General features: G+C 35.9%; 2 protein-coding genes across 2 annotated transcripts; both read left to right on the top strand.

The window, feature by feature from the left end:
• Positions 1 to 2,653: 2,653 nt before the first annotated feature.
• Positions 2,654 to 7,136, top strand: LOC137736808 (UPF0613 protein PB24D3.06c). Its single transcript, XM_068476080.2, has 9 exons — positions 2,654 to 3,005; positions 4,101 to 4,177; positions 4,401 to 4,506; positions 4,893 to 4,985; positions 5,097 to 5,162; positions 5,590 to 5,735; positions 5,945 to 6,053; positions 6,460 to 6,524; positions 6,749 to 7,136. Exons 1-9 carry the CDS (start codon positions 2,787 to 2,789, stop codon positions 6,894 to 6,896), a joined length of 1,029 nt encoding a protein of 342 aa, XP_068332181.1. The 5' UTR covers positions 2,654 to 2,786; the 3' UTR covers positions 6,897 to 7,136.
• Positions 7,137 to 11,939: 4,803 nt separating this feature from the next.
• On the top strand, positions 11,940 to 14,629 carry LOC137736807 (uncharacterized). Its single transcript, XM_068476078.2, has 2 exons — positions 11,940 to 12,233; positions 12,379 to 14,629. The coding sequence occupies exon 2, from the start codon at positions 12,389 to 12,391 to the stop codon at positions 14,345 to 14,347; it is 1,959 nt and encodes a 652-aa protein (XP_068332179.1). The 5' UTR covers positions 11,940 to 12,233; positions 12,379 to 12,388; the 3' UTR covers positions 14,348 to 14,629.
• The last annotated feature ends 5,361 nt before the right edge of the window (positions 14,630 to 19,990 follow it).

The following is a 19,990-nucleotide window of genomic DNA, read 5'->3' as shown; positions in this document are numbered from 1 at the left end:
GGTTAACATTATTCTTTTGACCAGTTCATAATTGTGGAGTTGTGTGTTTTCTTTGACATTTGTAACTTCTTGGTTTGTTTTGAGGACCACGTTTGACATATATGTCCGTGTCACTTTTTTTATTTTTTACCAATCATTGACAGATATGAGTACATAGTTTGAATTTGAGAAATAAATCCATATGTTAAGGGAGTAATAATTAGAAAGCATCATAGTTAAGGGAGTAATAATTAGAAAGCAGTTGAGTGGGACATGGTCCCAACTTGGATTGAGCTCCAAAACCATGCTCATTAATTTAAACCAAATTGGAAGATGGGCATATGCTGAATAAACCTTCAAGTGATTTCCATCCACAAGTTGGTGGGTTGGATTTCAAGGGCAATCTTTGAAGTTTGAAGCCTATCTCTGAAACCAAAGTTGTCCACATCATTCGGCAGCAAATCTTACAAATTATGGCCACGGTTATTTTCAGAATTCCATAATTACGTTTGCCAAATTAGTACGAAAACTTTGTAGAGTTGTCAAAACCCACCAACATTGTGGGTTATTGCTTTGGCGTGTGACTGAATGTTCATATCTACTGGAGGCCTCGTCGTGCAAGTCCTCTCCATGAGTGTTTTTCAAAGGGTTAGGTCTAATTAACCTATGCCTAGGCTTTATTTAGCTACTAACTATGATCCACCTGATGAAATTGAGGTTTTACCATAAAACCAATTGGCAATATGGAGAGTAGCCCAACATTATATAAGTACATAGCAAACATTGTCTCTTACCGATGTAAGACAACTCTCAACACCACCAAGTAAAGAATAAGCAGGTAAATGTCAATATAAACAGCATAGGAGATTCAAAATACGAATAGTTACTGGTGAATATAGTGAACATTGCATAATTAATGAGAGATAAATTAATGTAAGCAACATGATGATATCCATGCGAGTGGCAATGCTAAATGAAGTAAGTGATTTTAGAAATCACATATATAGTTGGAGCAATGTAGCTTTGACTATGTTCATAACCATTAGGCTTAAAGTTTATTTCTTGGGTAGTGTTATTCACACATCTCTTTTTTACTTTTCATACATTCTTATTAATTTGTGTTTATTGATTTTCTTTAATTCATTTGATCTGATAGTCGAAAATTGAAAGAAAGTGTAGGGTAGCACCAACATATTTCTTTTTAGAAGTTTAATTGAATTAATAATAGGGTAGTGCTATCCACACACCAATTTTTACTTCTCACATGCCCTCTCAATTTTCGGCAATCGAATCGAATAAATTGAAGAATATTAATGACCAACTATTAACAAGGTATATGGGTGTAAAAACGGGTATGTGAATAGTACTATCCCAATAATATATGTACAATGTTAGCACATGGATATTAAAATAGTATATTTATAATTTAATTTTGTATGTTTGTAAATCTTAATAAAAATAATTAAAAAATATCTAGAATTCAACTAAAGTAATGGATGCCATCTAACAATAAGAATAGTTAATATATTGTGGTTGAAATAGTAACAAGGATTTGAACTCCATGGCATTCGTTGTTATATCCTCCTCCCAAATCTTAGTATAGATATCGAAAAGGTTTTGGAACAATTTTGAAATTTCATGTTTTGCCTCATTTACAACAGTTTTCAAATATTTAAGATTTTAAAATAGTTTTGAAGAAAAATTTGAATCATTAAACATTAATATGAAACATGAGCTTTTAAAAAGGAACCGTAGTTAGTAAAACACGAAACCAATATAGTACGTAAAAAAATATGTACGTGTATTATATATTCGACAACTTTGATAAAAGAATATTTTGGAAAATTTCTCCTTTTTAAAATTTTAATATTTAATTATTTCTATTTCTTCAATAATATGTTAAAAATACGTATAGAAAATATGTTATATATGCCTTATTGAAACAATGTGTGAAAATAACATGTATTAAACGTGAAAAGTATGTACTTACGTGTATGGTACATTGGAGTTTTAAAAAATATGCAATTTAAAGAATCATTAAAACATGTACTTACAGAAAAAAGAAGGTATTTCGAAAAATGCGTACGTACGTGTTTAATACAGAAATTTACATTTTCTCACATTCATTTAGGGTTTTCAATTTCATCTTGTATTGGGCTGTTTTAATTAGGTTGTGCTTATGATTCTGGGCTTTTTTATTTTAGGCTTTTATATCTTGTAATATTGAATTGAAATAGAAAATCTTTCCGAACATTTTCTTTCACTAGTGAACGGGTGAATTTAATTAAATAAGGTTTAGTTGAATTGCATTCATTCATTATTTTTTTTTGTGAAATTATGTGCTGGAGAGCAAACCCCTTGAATGAAATGTTACATTGACCTTGACAAAAAAAAAAAAAAAAAAAGAGTTACATTGACCCAAAACCAAAACAACAAAAAACATAATTTCTAGGTTGGATACCAAATGAGCCTCACATTACTTTTCATTCCCAAATGGGCCAGAGTAAAAGAACAAAAACAAAAAGCTTAACCATTTGGGCCTTCTGGTTTATCTTCATAAGCCCACGTATATTCAAGAAAAGAAGAGGAAAAAGGCCCATACTTCACAATACACGCGCTCGCGCTCTAGAAGCGCGTGCGTCTATAACTTGCCACGTCAGCTGTGACTGTAATTGCCAGGGACGGAGATACCACGGACCTTGACGACGTCTGATGCAGATTTGCAGATTATCAACTCTTCACCTGAAATTTGCATTCAAATCCAAAATAAATAAAAATGTTATTTAATCGGAGCGTCTGATTCTGACATGAATCGCTCGCTGTCTGCGTCGTCTTCGTCTTCTTCTCCGTCGTCTTCCTCCGGTTCGTGGTTCTCCGGCGTGGTCCGTGGCCGCTCGGACCGGGCCGGGTCCGTCAAGATGGGACCAGACTCCCTTTCGGGCGGTTCCGGCGACAATTCCGGCCCCGTTGTGCGGAAGAATCAGTTCCGAGGCGCGCTCTTCAAGTACGGCCCCAAACCTATTCAGGTCTGTCTGTCTCTTATGTCAGTTTATGCTTTTTGTTTCTGGATTGTGCTTCATTTGAGTGGTGTTGAGTTGCGAGGGCTCGATCTCTGTTTGGAAGTTGGTAATTTGAAATAATCGGTGCCATTTCGTCGTTGAAAAATGCAAATTTTAACTGTTTGGTGGTCTGAATTATGTTAATGGTGTGTTCGGAAGATTCGAATTTGGTGGGTAAAGTTTATGCCGATAACTGAGATTGGTATTTTGAAAGAATGGGGATAATTGGTGCCATTTTGCTATCGAAAAATGCGATTTTTAACTATAGTTACTCTGAATTATGTTCTTGGGATGTTGGGAAGATTTGAATTTGGTGGATAAACTTTATGCCAATTACTGAGATTGGGATTTGAGGTGAAATGCTGGAGCTTGGGTGAGAACTTAGGAGGTTAGGATGGGTTTTGGTAACATGTGAAAAATAGATGTGAAGTAGTTCACTGGCAGCTATTGAGGGAGAACAGCATTTCAAGAATGTTAGGATTTTCAAATTCATTTGTTTCGATGCTATTTATCTACGGATACTAAGAGGAGAAATTACCTGGTTCTGTTGTTGGAAGGTTCAGTTGTGTCTACTCTGTAGACTGTAACTATTCCTTTAGTTCAATAAAACACATTGCTCCCTGCAAAAAATGTTGGAAGGTTCAGTGAGCTGCATCAAGAACACAAGGTTCATGCCTTTTGGTTTCAGTGGTTTGGTTAACATTTTGCAAGATTAAACTTGTAAACTAGATTTCTGTTCAAATTGCTCATAGAATTAAGTACTTTGGATTTTAGGCTAAAGCCCAGCATTCGAACAAAAAAGTTACTATCGTAGTCTAGGCTAGTTCAACCAGATCAAACTACGAATTTTGTGTCTTTCTCTTTTTTTCCAGTGCTTGTCTTATATAAGTCATTTTCTTTCGAAAAATAATCAACTTTCATTTAATATAAAGTTCTTGCTGTTTGTTATTGTTGTCGAGTGTAGTTCAGTCACTTTCATCGTGCTCACCTTTAGGAGTCTATCTTGTATGTTTATACATATAATTTACTTGATGATGAATGAGAATTATCCTTGTGATGCAGGTAGCATTTAAAACAGGTGATTATCGACAGCAAGTCATTTTTATTGGTGGACTGTCTGATGGTTTTCTGGCAACAGAGTATGTAACACTGCTTGTTAACTTCTTTTGAAGAGAAGTGATATTTTGTCTTCCATCATCAACGCTTGTTTGTGTGACTAGTTTGCATCATATGTATGATTTTCACTCACAGCGGTTTTCTTCATATATGAATGCAAGTTCACTGCATAATGTAGTGAGGTGCTTAAAGAAAATTTTGAAAATGTGTTATTCCTTTCATATCTCTCTTTTATGCAATTTACAGATACCTGGAACCTCTTGCAATTGCTTTGGACAAAGAGAAATGGTCACTTGTTCAACCACTCTTGTCATCTTCATACAGTGGATATGGCACTTCCAGCTTGAAACAAGTAACTTAATTCAACCAATCCCTTGCTTTTTTTTCTTTTTTCCTTTTTATAGGTTCTTGATTCATGCACCGGTTCCAGTCTTTTTATGTACAGTACGGTAAACAACATATCCTTGTAAGTTGCAAGACAGTTAGTTTTACTTGTATTGTATCTATATGTTTGAAAGGATCCATGGTGACTGGCCTGGACCTTTCATCAAGTTTAGTTTGTTACATGTTTAAGCTTTCTGTTTTCAAGTGGGCTTAAGTTGGACTGGAAAATTGAATTTTTTTTTTCTCTCTAAATATTTATGTGTGTGTGTGTGTGTATCTTTTTGGGGTCTGGGCATTGAAGTTACAAATATTACTGCTTTTACTTATGAGATATTGTTGCCTTGTGTATTGAAGGATGCGGTGGAACTTGATCAGCTGATCAGTCACTTTATAAACAAAGAAGATTCTGAGGGCGTGGTACTGCTTGGCCATAGTACTGGCTGTCAGGTTTGTGTTGATTGCATTTAGACTTGAGCTTCTGAAGTTAATGAGAGCACTCATAGTTGTCACTTTTTGATGCATTTAATTAGAATACTATGTTTTTGGTTCTGACTCTAGGATATTGTACATTACATACGCACCAATGCTGCATGCTCCCGAGCGGTCCGTGCTGCCATTCTTCAGGTAGTACCCTTTCCATACTCTGGTTCTTTTGATCTATATTGAAATGAAATTTGAATGTGAATAAGTTCAAGATGCTAGACATGAAGCACCTCGTTCAGAATTAAGGTGTTTAGGATTATCATCTTGCCATTTGGGTGCAAAGTTGGCTCCCTTGTTCCTTTCAATTCCACCAAATGTTGAGTTATAAATTGTAGGTGATTGATATTATGCTGAGAGATTTGTTTTTCTCAAGAACGATGTTTTCGTAACAGAAATATGTTTTCTGGCTCGTATTCTGTCAGCATCATGTGAAACCATCTTTTATTTAATGTCTGGTGAATCAATGATTGATGTGAGAGTTCTTAACTTCCTTGTTCCAGTATCTTCTATCCTTGTTTATATGAACCTTTATTTGAATCTGTGGTCCTAATTCCAATTAAAATGTCAGGCCCCAGTCAGTGATCGGGAATACAGAGCAACTCTTCCCGAAACAGCTGCTGTGATTGACTTGGCTTCAACCATGATTAGTGAAGGACGTGGGTCGGAATTAATGCCAAGTGCAGCAGATCCAGGAGCCCCGATAACTGCCTATCGGTGGGTATGCACCCGGATTATCATTAGTACTAAGAAGTATTACCAGTCCTGGGATGAACTTTATTAGAAAGAATAGGCGTGAAAATACGTAGAGGTTTGCAATGGGTTGCACCATGACATTAAGATCGTCTTGCTACTCAGCCTTCAAATACCATATTGCCTTTCATTGGTGCTATTCGTCCTCATCTAAAGAAAGAAATGCCTTGCAGGTATCACTCCCTTTGTGCATACAACGGCGATGATGACATGTTTAGTTCTGACCTTACTGATGACCAGCTGAGGTTGAGACTTGGGCACATGGCTAACACACCTTGCCAGGTAGAGTATCCCTTATTTTATTTTCTTATTTGCAAGGAAGTGTGTTTATATAGTAACTTAATTTGATTTGAAGTAAACCTTTAGGCAAGATCTTAACGACTTTAGAAGGGGCCACAATTAAAAGAATTTCAGAATAATTTAATTATATATTTTTTGTTAGGTAAGTACTTAAATCACAGATTTTTTTAGAAGGGATGATAGGAAAAAGGGTAAGAAATATAGCAAGACTAAGTTAGAATTGTATTGCTTCAGGAAAGACTACGTAAAAATGGTGAATTCATTGTCAGCCTCTTGGTTTCTACCTCTAGTGACAAGCATAAGTTTTGTTTACCTTTTATACAAGAACAATGCTACTTTCTGGTTTGGTGTATGGCAATACAAATTAAATCGTCGTATTCTTTTGTAGGTTATATTTTCCATGGCTGATGAATATGTGCCAGACTATGTTGACAAGAAAGCACTGGTCCAAAGGTAAGAAACAGAAACTTTTAGGTTCATTTTTATACGACATTTGTGTTGTTAAGAACCTCATGATAGTATTATAAACAAATGATTGTTGATGCTGGTTACGTTTAAAACAGCACGTAAATGTCTTCTCTTGTAGTGTTTCCATGTGCACACTTTATCTGTTTATGTGTAAGGGATTAATCTCCAATCCAATTAAATAATTGTACTGCTATGTGGATTTCATGCAGATTGTGCAAAGCAATGGGCGGTGCTGAGAAAGTTGAAATTGAACACGGGAATCACTCCCTGTCCAACAGAGTTGATGAAGCTGTTCATGCCATCATTGATTTTGTTAAAAGAGACGGACCGAAAGGCTGGGATGATCCGTGGCATTAGCTATAGTGCGTCGCTCTGTTTTCCTATTTTCATTTCAAAGTTCTTTCGTTTATTCTATTCTTATTGATTTCTCATCTCTTACCTTCTCAGCTTTTTCCAGTTTCTTCATCTCCTTCTATATTAAACACCAAGTGAATTTCAATCATGTTTCGTTCACACTGTTGAAATTGTGTCCATAGAGTACCGTTTTTGTGAACTTATCAAGAAACAAAAAAACAATAGAAAGTCATATTTTTTGCACTGTTGTCTGGCTTTAGCAGTCTGGAATCAACTCCATACTTATTAGGGTTGGTGTCTTGTTTGTACACATTTGGTCGTTTCTTCCTATGACATAGTATCGTCGTTTTGCCCTCTTGGGTTGGATAGCTTAACGAGTCGTGGTCGTGTCAATGTAGGTGTTACTAAAAATCATAAAAACTTTCATTTGCAGCGACCATATTCATCCTCGCCATCATTGTATCCCATATATACCGTTAATGTGTGTCCATACATGCTAATTGTTTGTCTTATTTGACCTAATCTCTTGGGATTTACCCAAGAATTGAATATGGCTGTTGGGAAGATTTGAATACGGCTGTTGTGGCTGTTGTGGCAGTGTCTAGAGTCTACTGTTATAATAATCTGTCTTTTAGCTTGTGGGTGTTTGAAAATCACCACCCTCTTTGGGTTGGGATTTAGGTTGTCACACAATGTGTCAATCATAGTATGTATCGAATTTGTCATGTACGTAGAGTTGAACCTGAGACCTCTTCCTAACGAGTAGAGAGGAATATCAGTTTGCCGTAGCGCTAATGACACCTTTTCTTTTCTTACTAATCAACATGTGTCATGCATGAGAACAAAATCAGTTCGTCCATGAGATATGAAATAGAGACTAATTACCACTAGACTAAATGAGGAGCTTTTTGGAATCATAGGAGAGAACGTATATAGGTTAAAGGTATGATCAAAGAGCAGAAATTAGTTCGGCATGGCGTTTGCTCTTTGCAAAAGGATAGATTTTGTATCGATATTGTTAATAATGTAATATGAACATGTTTTGTTAATGACATGTTATCTAGGATGATGTCGACACGTCACTGATAATGGTATTATTGACATCTGTTAATAAAGAGATGTTGTCATGTTCATAAGAGTAACTTACATGGAATGAGTTTATCATCACATGGCGTGACATTTATTGAAAATCGTTTGCATGTCATTGCTTTATTAAGTGGGCACCAGGAATCAAGATGACCGTAAATCCGTGTCATATAATCATTGTCCGTGTTGAAGCATGGACAAAACTTGATCAATGAGGGATTAAGGTGGAATTTGGTTGTTGATAGCTGGCTGGCGGTGTTCTCACCGACTCATATGTGTGCTCACAAATTTTCTTTCAAGAATGTCAAATTTCACCACTTGTAAACAAATTTGGATCCAAAAACATCAAACTTTACACGTTCACACTGACTCAACTATCTTCTTTCCTGGAGCAAAAGATAAAAAGAAAAGTCATTCAAAGCTTCACACACTTCAACATTCGGCTTTTTACCCCTTTTGCTCCAACACTGCCCATCACCACCCCATCCCACCCCACCCAACCCATCATACTCTTTGACATTTTGGTTTTCCACTTGTGACTTGCCTCCTCCTTTCGTTTCATGGTCCACACCATCACTTCACCAATGCTACCATTTAACTCAATTGCCAACTGTTATCCCAAATGTAGGCATGAAAGGATTCAACGGCAATAGATTGGTGATCGAGGAACGTTGAATCAAATCCAACAATCAAATATGTATCAATAATGAAGTCTGAATGATGGTAGGTACTCAAGAAAATTTGCCGACTATCGGCAGGCAAGAATTTTGAATTTCTTTAATGGGGCTTTTATTCCATTCCTACCAACCTCCTTCCACAATCCATGAAAATTGGGCAAACTAAACCCTTTTTTCTAATTCATTAATTGGAAGTTTTTAGCCTTTTTCACAATGCGAAAATACGACCACTCAAAGTAGTTTGAACCCAACCACGAAGATGAGACACTTTGGAAGTTCAAAAATGGGGTTAAAATCTTTAAGCATGATTAAGAGTTTATAATTATGAGATCATTATCTAATTTAGGTTATTTGCAGAGGCTTCAAAAACTATATTTTCTTTTCTCTAAAGACAATCATATATTAAGGGGGTCTCTGTGTGTATGTGTGTATGTATGTATGTATGTATGTATGTATGTATGTATAAAGAATAAGAATAGAAGCCAAAGGCCAAGAGGAAAAGACCACAAACTAAAAGGAACGAAGAAACTGAAGAAACAAAAATACAACAAAAGCCAACTGTAAAAACGATCACACACCAACGGACCAACTGACCAACAGCTTAAACAAAGATAATAACTGATAAAATAATAAAAAACCCAAAACAAATCACAATTATTAATTAAATATAAACACAAGCCACAAGGCAATTAACAACACCAGAACGGCAAAACAAGAACATTCAAAAGACAAGCTGCTTAATTAGCAGCTAATTAAACAGAAAATACGATAGAAAGGCCCCAAAAAACATCCATCTCAGAAACTTGGAAGGAAGCTGTTCTTCCATTATTCAGGAAGGAAATCTAGGTGAAAAGTTGTTTAGGGTTTGAACTGCAGAGAGGAGATTCGAATCTCACGGTGTATGTCCGGCGATCGTACGTCATCGTCATCGTATGATCGTAAGATCAACCGCAGAGGCAGGAAACTGAGCCACATGATCAGGTGAGTTTTCTTATTAATTTCCTACGTAATGCATGGATGATCAAGTGCGTTCTCTTATTAATTTCCTACGTAATGCATACATGTGCTAGTTATTGGTTTTAATTTAATTAACCTGACTTAAATGAATTATTAGCTAAATTAATTGCATATGCATGACATTACATGTGCTTGTCACTTGTCAACGTGGTATATACATTTGTTGAGTTAATCAAGAACTAAAATCTATGGATTTACAAGTGTGTGACAGATTAACAACTCTAATCGCTTTCTCAATATCTTTGTCTACCATTTTCTTGAATAAATTAGATATATATTTTATCAATTAAAAATGTTGATTGATTTTTTAGGTTCGTTTCACATAACTACTGTTTATTCTGGCTGTCAGTATATAATTAATACAATGGTGTTCCAATTAGTTTACAAGTTCAAGTTAATTACGAGAAATACTTCCCTATATCTCCATTGTATAAACATCTATTTTGAATTGTTCTATGCTAGAAAAATAAATTAAAAGAAAATAAATTGTCCTTATTTTTAGTTTAGAACATTATTCTTCAAAGAAAATAATTTGTTCTAAATTTGTGTAGTATTATTGTTACCACGTTGACGTTATATATTATATCCACAGAAAAACACAAAACGATGCTATCCACCTTCTTACACTTTCTCAGCTCTTATTCTCATTTTGTTATAGATCTAGTTCACCTTTTACAAATTAACTCTCCAAAAAATCAATCAGATCATATATCATTTAGCTATTTGATTAACGTTGTCAAAATTATATATAGTGTTTAGCAAAATAACAATGTTTTATCTATTTTACAGTTTAGTTTTCAATGGGTGATTTTTTTTTTTTCCACAAATGATAGCGTTATTGAGTTAAATAGTTGTTGTTAGAGGGTGGAGAATAGGTGGGATTTGAACCAACACATTGGTGTATAGACATAATTGTTTTATGCAACTACGATAAAAAGGCCATCTCTTATTCAGTGAGATAAACGATTTGTATATTACAGGTTACAGGTCACATGTTAGAAAAGAAAGCCAAACAATAGTAGAATCAGAATGTTCAAATAAATTTGGCCAAAAAAAAAAGTGTTATTCACACATCTATTTTTACCTCCTATATACCTTTGTTAAATTTTTGACATGTTATTTTCTTCAATTGTTCAATTCGATGGCCGAAATTTGAGAAAAGTGTGTGAAAAGTATAAGGGAATTTTAACGAAAAACTCATGATACTGTTCGTTTTAACGAAAAATCACATTTTTACATTAAAAAGTCAATCCTGATACTATTCACTTTACCCTTTATTTTGTCTTTTTCATTAAAATTCGAAGTTTTCAAATTTTTTTCATTAGTTTTTCTAAAATATAATGAATGTGTCGACAACACTAAAAAAAATAAAAAATAAAAAAAAATAATCCGCATGAGTGTTGTGACGGGGAATTCCACTGGAGTTTATTGCACTTGCGCAATGCATAGGATGGTTTCGCTTTCTTGGTTTTGGCCTTTCATTTTTGTGTTCCACAAGGAGTGTGATATACATTTTTTTTTTTTTTTTTTTTCACAAATTTTTTAAATTTTCAATCGTCGGATCAAATGAATTGAAGAATATTAACAAATAGAAATTAACAAAAAATATACGATAAGTAAAAAGAAATGTGTCCGTTCCACAATCCTTCCTTCAAACATCACCAGGTGATTCCAGGTGGCACGACATCCCAAACCATCGTCACCCATGCGCAATCAATTTTACATCAGTAATATAATGCATTAATTGACATAAATACCCTTACCCCACACCCGCCGACGCAGCGGCGCTCCCTCCAATTGGCTTCCCCCGGTCGGTGATCCACTGCTCATCAACCTCATCGCCACCCCCAAATAAATACCAGGGGCATTTCCGTCCACAAAAATTAAGAAAGATTTGCGCTCCTACTCACCAGTCAGTTTCCTTCTAATAATTTGCTCCTGCCAGGATTAGAACTCTCAACTAAAAACTAACTCGCAAAAAAATAAAAATTAACAATTGGTTTAATCGTTAGATTTCTCTGATAAAGTTTCAATTTTACAATTATTAAATTTTATTTTTTTTATTTTTTAGAGTTGTTTTAAAATGGAAGAGTGAGTTAAATAAAATAGACTTTTCATAATAATGTGGTTTAACATTATCGAGAATTAGAATTAAAACCTTTAATTATAAAAAAGAATACTAGACCCGTAGTGATAGGTAACTATTAAATTTTATTTGTAATCTCAATTATTCATTTTATATTATTAATATAACGTATTGTTCGAAGAAAATTCTAACATTGTGACCAATTATATAATTATTTGTATTTAATACTTCTTCCCAGAAACCGGGCCTAAATTTATGTTTTTCAGCAGAGCTTATAAATTATAAACAGCTATTCCTTCTTCTCTCATGAGTCGGACTCCAGGAACAGAAACAAGAGCATGAACTGACCAGAAATAGAAGAGAGAGAGAGAGAGAACTGCATTCAAGTTCACAGATTTGATTCTCTCTGTTTTCAGAATTCAAGGAGCAGATAAAAAGGAAATTTAACATTGTACTTCTGCAAACTCAGACCAAGTAAGTATTTTTTTTTTTTTCTCTGTATTATCATATGCACTGCTTCGAAAAGATCGAGAAAAACACATTCCTTGTCGTCAGAGTTGGTAACTTTTTACCATCTGGGTTTGCTTTAATGGCGAGTTGTTAACTTTTGTTGTTGCAGTCTGTGAGAGATGCCGGAGAAGGGACTGGGCTGGCCACCATCGCAGCCGTGGACGGCGAGTACGAGGTTGGGTCCTTTGCTTCAATGGCGAGTTGGGTTGTTAACGGCGGCGGTCCTCGTCGGAATGGTGGTGGTTTGGAGCGTCGATGCCGGAACTATGCAGAACTTCGTCGACGCTACAAGGACCCGCCAAGCTTACCTCACCACAAAGGTTAGTGCTTTAGCTAATCTCGCCCAAACCCATCAAAATATCGACGTCAAATCGTTCGACATTGCGGTTAATCAGAACCAGAACCAGACCACTCCAACCCAGAGCCAAACCAACATGACCCAGAACCAAATCAACCAGACCAATCCGACCCAGAGCCAAATCAACCAGACCAATATGACCCAGAACCAAATCAGTGCGACCCAGTTCAAAACCCACTTGGATTCTCAGAACCCAATTAATTTTTCCCAATCTGGACCAGTTTCTGCCCAGAATTCAACTGGGGTTTCTCTGAAATCCGGAACTTCGAGTTGGGTTGTAGCTGAATTGGAACCTAACTTCACGAAGAGTCTTCTGGCTAGGTGGCTAGCTCCGGGAGGAGAGCCCTGTAAAGTTTCGAGAACAGTAGAAATTGCTATCCCTGATTTGGACGGTAAGGATCTGATCGAACTATCGGCTGGTGAAATCTATGAGTTCCAGTTTCTGGCGTTGGGGGAGGATAAGAGCCCTAGATGTTTGGGTGGGGATTACTTCGAAACCGATCTTTCTGGGGAGTCATGGAAATCTAGGCCTCTGGTGACAGATTTTGGCAATGGTTCTTATTCTGTTAAGCTTCAAGTTCATCAGGATTTTGTGGGGTTGTACAATTTTACTGTCATTCTACTTTTTAGGCATTTTGAGGGTCTTAGATTTTCACCAGCTAGGTTTTCTTATGATCGAGAGCTGCGAAAGATTCCGGTCAGGTTTGTGAAGGGCACGGCGAAGTTGCCTGAGCTGCGTACTTGCGAAGAGTCCGATTTTGGGAGAGAGATTTGGGCAGGAAGGTGGACTAGGCATGGGAAGAATGATGGTTGTGAAATTAGTAATGACGGTCGGTATCGTTGCCTATCCCGGGATTTTCCTTGCCAAAGTCCATGGTGCAATGGCTCTTTGGGGGTGTTGGAGAGTAATGGTTGGGTTTACTCCGCACATTGTTCGTTTAGATTGTTTTCGGCTAATGATGCTTGGAATTGCTTGAGCAACCGGTGGATTTTCTTTTGGGGCGACTCCAATCACGTAGACTCAATACGCAACACTCTCAACTTTATATTGGATCGGCCTGATATTCCTTCAGTTCCTAGACGGTTTGATAGGAACTTTTCAAATCCAAAAGACCCTTCTCAGACCGTTCGAATTACAAGCATCTTCAATGGTCATTGGAACGAAACGCAAAACTACCAAGGGTTGAATTCTTTGAAAGATGAAGGGTTTAGGAACTTGTTAAAGAAATACTTCTCAGAAGAGACAGTTCCAGATACTATAATCATGAACTCTGGATTACACGACGGTTATTACTGGCGCAACATAAGATCATTCTCTATTGGTGCAAGCCATGCAGCAACATTTTGGGCGGAAATCATGGAGTCGATAAGGCAGAGAGGTTTGACGGTGCCAAAAATCTTTTACCGGACAACAATAGCCACTGGTGGGTACGCAAGAACTCTGGGATTTAACCCGAGTAAAATGGAGGCATTTAATTCAGTATTGTTAGATAAGTTGAAGGAAGCCGGGCTCCTCTCTGGTGTAATTGACAATTTCGACATGACCTTCCCGTGGCATTATGATAATCGGTGCAACGATGGGGTGCACTATGGCCGAGCTCCCTTGAAGATGAAGTGGAGAGATGGCGAAATTGGGCACTATTATTTTGTCGACCTTATGTTGGATCATATACTGCTGAATGCACTCTGTGCAGGAAGGCAAGCTTCTACAAACATGTGAAGCAAATTAAAAACCTTGCGGCGATTTAAGAACACGAGAATCCGAAATGCAGGCTCTTCCCGGAATGCCAGAATGCAGTTTTTCTGGTGCTTGACGGCAAAGTATGAGGGTGATGCATTCATTGTTTTGATCCATATTGTTCATTAGTTTGAGCTTTCGGCATTCTTTATTTGTTTTGTTTATATGTAGTCACATATGGTCTCAGACCACTTTTGTACATCATTACAGAATCTTGTATTTCAAGTAATTAAGATTAAGCCTCCTAAGCCAAGTTATCATTTACTATCAGTAGATATTTGGAGCTTGTTTGGTATTTTTTTTTTTATCTAATTTTTTGGCTATCCAAATTTCTTTGGTTTAAGTGCTCTGAGTCGCAGTCTTTTAGTATTACGGTCTAGTGATATTTCTCTTCACTTGTAAGTGAGTGATCTTAGGTCCGATTCTCATCCAAGGTGAATTTACACCACATTATTGCTAGTCCATAGCGAGACTAAGCTCATCTCCTCCCCCTTAGTATAAATAATATCATTTGTTAAAAAAAATGTGCTCTGGGTCGCAAAATGTTAAATACTTCGGAGTATTGTAGGTTTTTCGGTAAATTAAAAGAAAATTTCAAATTGAATAGCAAGCAACATCTTCATTTTTGCAAATGAAGTTTTGAAATTGGCATCTTTGGTTCTGATGACACTCCGTAGGATCCAAGAAGGAAGGGTACGAAATGATTAACTTTATGGGTAGAAGAGATAAAGACACTTTTAAATGCATCTCAGTTTGTCTGGCTTTTATTCCTCAATCCTCAACGCATCTCTTCCAATTTTCCAGTTTGTCTGGCTTTTACTAAGAGCCAATCAAGGCAACATATCACAAACTTGACTCAAAGAAAGATCAGGACTTGCGAGCCTGGGGGCAACACCCTTAGTCTAAGTAGCCTCAATGATCGTCGGGAGTAACGCCTTGATATCCTCCATAATTTATCCAATTGCGGACAAATTAATAGATGGATCCTTTGACGCTTTGAGTTTGAGCTATTGGAGTTATGCAGTGCAAGGAATTTCATGGACCATGCCTTGACACTTCATTGACATCTAAAACAAAGAAGGAAAATGTAAAGGGAAATTTTATTTCAACCAATGTAACATATTTCTACACTCAACTTACTCTTTGCACCTATTTGATTTTTAACTAAACTATTAATATCTCTTTAAATCCAAATTTACTACCTAATATATCCCCATAAACCCAATTCAATAAGTGAATTTATCTTTACACTCATTTAATTTTTAACTCTATCTTTACGTTGTCTGAAAATGGACACTAAAAATTGGAGTGTGAATTTAGTCATGGCTGACAACAAGACTGACACTTCTACAGATGTTGACAAAAACCATGTAAAGATTATTAGGGTCTGTTTGGTATCCTATTTGAAAATTTTTATCATTTCTCAAGAACATTTCTTGAAAACAATTTTCTTTAAGACTCAAAAACTTGATTGGTTTGTGATTTTAAATTTTTAAATCTTACGACTTAAATTAGACAAAAAGATCTAAAAAGATGAGGTAGCAGGAGAGGGAGAAAGAGGAGAGAGGAGAAAGAAAGTAAGAAATGATTGAAGGAAAGAGAAAGAAGAGAGATGATCGGATGAGATAGAGAGGAAGAAGAAAGAGAAAGAACCGAGAAAATGAAGAAAATTGATTGGAGGAGAAATGAAAAAGTTATAAAAAAAAGAGAGAAAAAGAAGAAAAGAGAGATAGATAGATTTGGAGTGAGAAGGGAGGAGGGAGAGAAAAAAAAATGAATGAGTTTAAGTTTAAAAACTCTAAAAAAAACTCACTTTTTATGTTTTTAGATAATAGACTGTATTTTTAAGTTAGTCTTGAATTCATTTTTTTTTAAAATAGTCCTACCAAACAAGTTTTTAAGGCCTAAAACTTGAAAATTATTTTTGAGTTTAAAAAGTTGAATTCAAGTAGAGTACCAAACAAGCCCTTAGTTATTTGACTTCAGATAACATTCAACAATAAAAGTATGCAAGCATAAATGTGCCTGACATGGAACTCCTTTTTTTTTTTTGGACTTAGTTTTACTAATGTGTTAAAATCCTTGCACAGTCTGCGAGTCCTTGCAATATTTGCACCAAGAGTAAAGTTATGTCTTTTGCAATATAGGAACAATTACTTGAAAGTAAAGTGATAGGTGACACTTTATGAAATAGGTACATTGATGCCAGATGATTTTGGGGTGTAGTCAAACACCGACAGAGAAGAAAAATAAAAATATAATATAAAAACAGAAGAAGCAAACGGAATCCAAGGTCTTTCCAATATCTGCAAGTCTTTTTGGTTTTTTGGGGTGCAGATGGATAGTGGGAGAGTGATTGCAGCAATATGCTGTTGCAGAAAGATAAACAAGCTATGCAGGATTGATTAAAAAAGAATAATAACCAAAATACTCATCTTCTAAACTCTAAAAAATTGAAAACAAACGAACAAAAAATTCATAAATTGAGTCATACCTTGGTTGGAGGATTCAAAACTTCAAAATCACCATCCATCCATAAAAAAACTTGTTTTTCTCTATAAAAGCTCTTAGGGTTTTAGCCGGAATGAATCGTAGGGTTTAAACAAAGAGTGGCTAACTCGAAAATGAGTTAGCAACTTTCGAGCCGTTTTCCGGCCAAACCACGACGAGTTAGCAACCAAGAAAGGTACCATTCTCTTTTTCTCATCGAGAAGTATGATTTTCATTTTTGAATTACTCGATTTCGTTGAGTATTGAAGAAGTTATGAACGTTTAAAGTTTACCCAGTTTCCGGCGAGTTTTTCAATTTTCCCCCAGGCCAGTCAACTTTGAGGCTATTTTCCGGTCATCTCCGGCAACCATTGGGCTTCCAAATAGGTATAATCTTGTTCTACACTTTTCTATCTTCATTTTGATATATTATGGGTCGAATTTGGTTAAGAAATGATTGAGTTACGAAGCTTTGAAAATTGCCTAAACTTCCGGTCAAGAGCTCCAGGAGACTTAATGGGATTTTTAACGGAATGACCAAAATGAGGGATGGTGGACAATCTCAGGGACTATTTCTGTTGATTTTCAATCTCAGGGACCAAAGTGATGTGTTATGCAAATCTCATGGGCCATTTTAGCTATTTAGCCTAATTTCTCTCTAAATTTGCCTGAGCTACCTATTCTAAGGAGCACTCATCCTCCTTACATAGCCCTCAGTGAGCCCTAAGTCTCTGGACTTGAGTCATCCACTGCCTTTGCATTTAATGCGCCGAATACATTGATTTGACCTACTAGTTATCCTTTCGCTCTTTGGCCGACCCACGTGTCAACGAAGTGATACTTGTGTAGCTCCACTTGCATGCTTTCATAGGACAACACATATGCCAAGTGCCTTGTTCGGCTTGAGGGTTGGTGGAAACCCGCACCAAAGTACCTTACCTATTAGCCTTTATGTCCCTTCATAGAATTTTGTCCTCCTAAATAGCCACCACGTGGCCTGAAGTTGATGTCTGACTAGGTCTACGCCTATGTTCCTAGGACCTTGTGCCCTAAAGCTGTCAGTGTACCAACTTGCATCTTGACGGTTGGAAAATACTTTATGGGAAGGTTTTCGGCCTTGTTGTTGATAAATACTCTGGATTGCTGTGTGGTGTTCGATAGCGCTTGGGATTGTCCTTCCATCCTATTCGGCCTGTGCTCCTTGGGCCGGTGTTTCTTTGGGCTGGTGTTCCTTTGGACCTCTCTGGGTCGGAAAGTACCTTGCATTAACAGGTATGAGCTTGTGAAGGCGTCAAAGTCCAGCTACTAGTTTGAAATCAACCCTAAAAATTAAGGAGCCAAGCAGTGTTTAGTCGCTAAAGCACACAGATTACGTCCTCATATTAATTTCTTTTCTGATTCTAATCAAGACGCAAATGAGATGAATGAATCGGATGGAAGTTGAATGGCAACAGTGATGAATGCAGGTGTAATCATTCAATAGGAATTAGGTAGCAGTCTGAATATTTGGTTCGTCAGTGGGCTGCATTAATTGGTTCTTGAAAGGTTTGATTGGTTTAGCTAGATTTGGTCAAGTTTTAATGCTATTCAAGATGGTGGCCTAGTTAAACAGCCTTGATTGGTTGATGCAGGAAAAATATGCTTAATTTGATTGATTAATATCCGACTCTTAGTAAATTGTAGTTGCATTATTGTTCAGTCCATCATTAGTACGGCATATTTTGATAACGAAAAATGAATTTCGCATATATTTTTTCTTCTTCCGATAATAGCGAAGTCACATACAACGCTATGGGTTATAGCCTATCTCGGCTTTCAAAGGAGAAATAATTTCTACATATAGTTTTGCTTATGTTTAATGTTGGTCACTCAAATTAATCCTTGTAGCCCATCCAAACTAAACCTAGTTGCAGTAAACTCACATACAGTTAGTAAAGCAAGAGACACACCGCCCAATCCCGTTAGCAAAAATAAATAAATAAAATTAAGTAGCACTCTTTAATGAAAATTAATCCTTGTAGCCCATCCAAATTTCGTTTTATGAACCTAAACTCATAGCAGAATTAAAAAAAAAAAAAAATCATTTTTAAAAGGTTACATTTGTGCGGGTGATTTTCAAGTCATTTGGGATTTTTGATCAAGTTAGTAAAGAATGCGTCATAGAATATTAGATACATTATTAGGAAGCTTATATGAGCATTTTAGAGACGTGTGAGAGATTCGTACTTGCAATGAATCATTTACAAATCTCTCCTACACGCGTTTATAATACTCATATAACGTAGTTCTAATTCTTCCAATCCAACCTTTTGTAATTCATCTAAATAAGTTGACGGTACCTTTGAAAAATAACTCATGCAAACTCGGCCTCCATTATTAAGTTTGGTGAACCCATTTTTGGAGCCCATGATCCAATAAAAAGAAATTAAAGATTAATTGAGTTATGAAATGCTTGAGAAACCCAAGGCAGGGCCCATCTACCTACAGATTGGGTTTGTCAAGTTTGAAACAACTTCCAATATTAAGATTGTTTGCAACGAAAAACATTTTATATTTACTAATGTTATTTATTTTAAAAATTAAACATACAATATCATTATTTAGATTTTTGTTGTTGTAATTTATGGCTTGTTTGCTAATAAATTTAATTTCTTTTGACCTTTTTCTTTATTTTTTTTTTTTTGCACTAAAATCAAAGAAAAATATACGAGACACATGAAAAATGAAGATGAATGACTAGATTTGGTCGGAAAGAGGAAGAACTAAAGTAAAGGAGATCACATGAAAACAAAAACTTAAAAATGAAAACAATATAAACTCAGTTCATACTTTAGTGTTTAATTCCCATTTTCCTTGTCATTCTAAAAATATTCTTTCACATTTCTCCCGACATCTTTCGTTTGCTCTTTTTCACTTTTTATGTTTTTCACATACTTGTACTTCAATTACAGTACGAAAAATAACAACTAAAAATAAAATAATCATAATTGCTACAAAATGATTCTTTCTCTTCTCCTTTTTTTTCCTTTTTAGTACCTCTTTTCAATTTTTTTGATATTCTTATAAACAAAAACAAATTTATTAAAATTGTAAAAGAAATGCGAATAAAAAGATACTAACCGCGTTTGGAAAAAA

The sequence above is a fragment of the Pyrus communis genome, chromosome 13, assembly GCF_041283825.1.
Source record: "Pyrus communis isolate YQ-2024b chromosome 13, ASM4128382v1, whole genome shotgun sequence".
NCBI lineage: Eukaryota > Viridiplantae > Streptophyta > Magnoliopsida > Rosales > Rosaceae > Pyrus > Pyrus communis.
The sequence above is the reverse complement of the archived record's forward strand: the minus strand, read 5'-3'. Positions and strand labels throughout refer to the sequence as shown.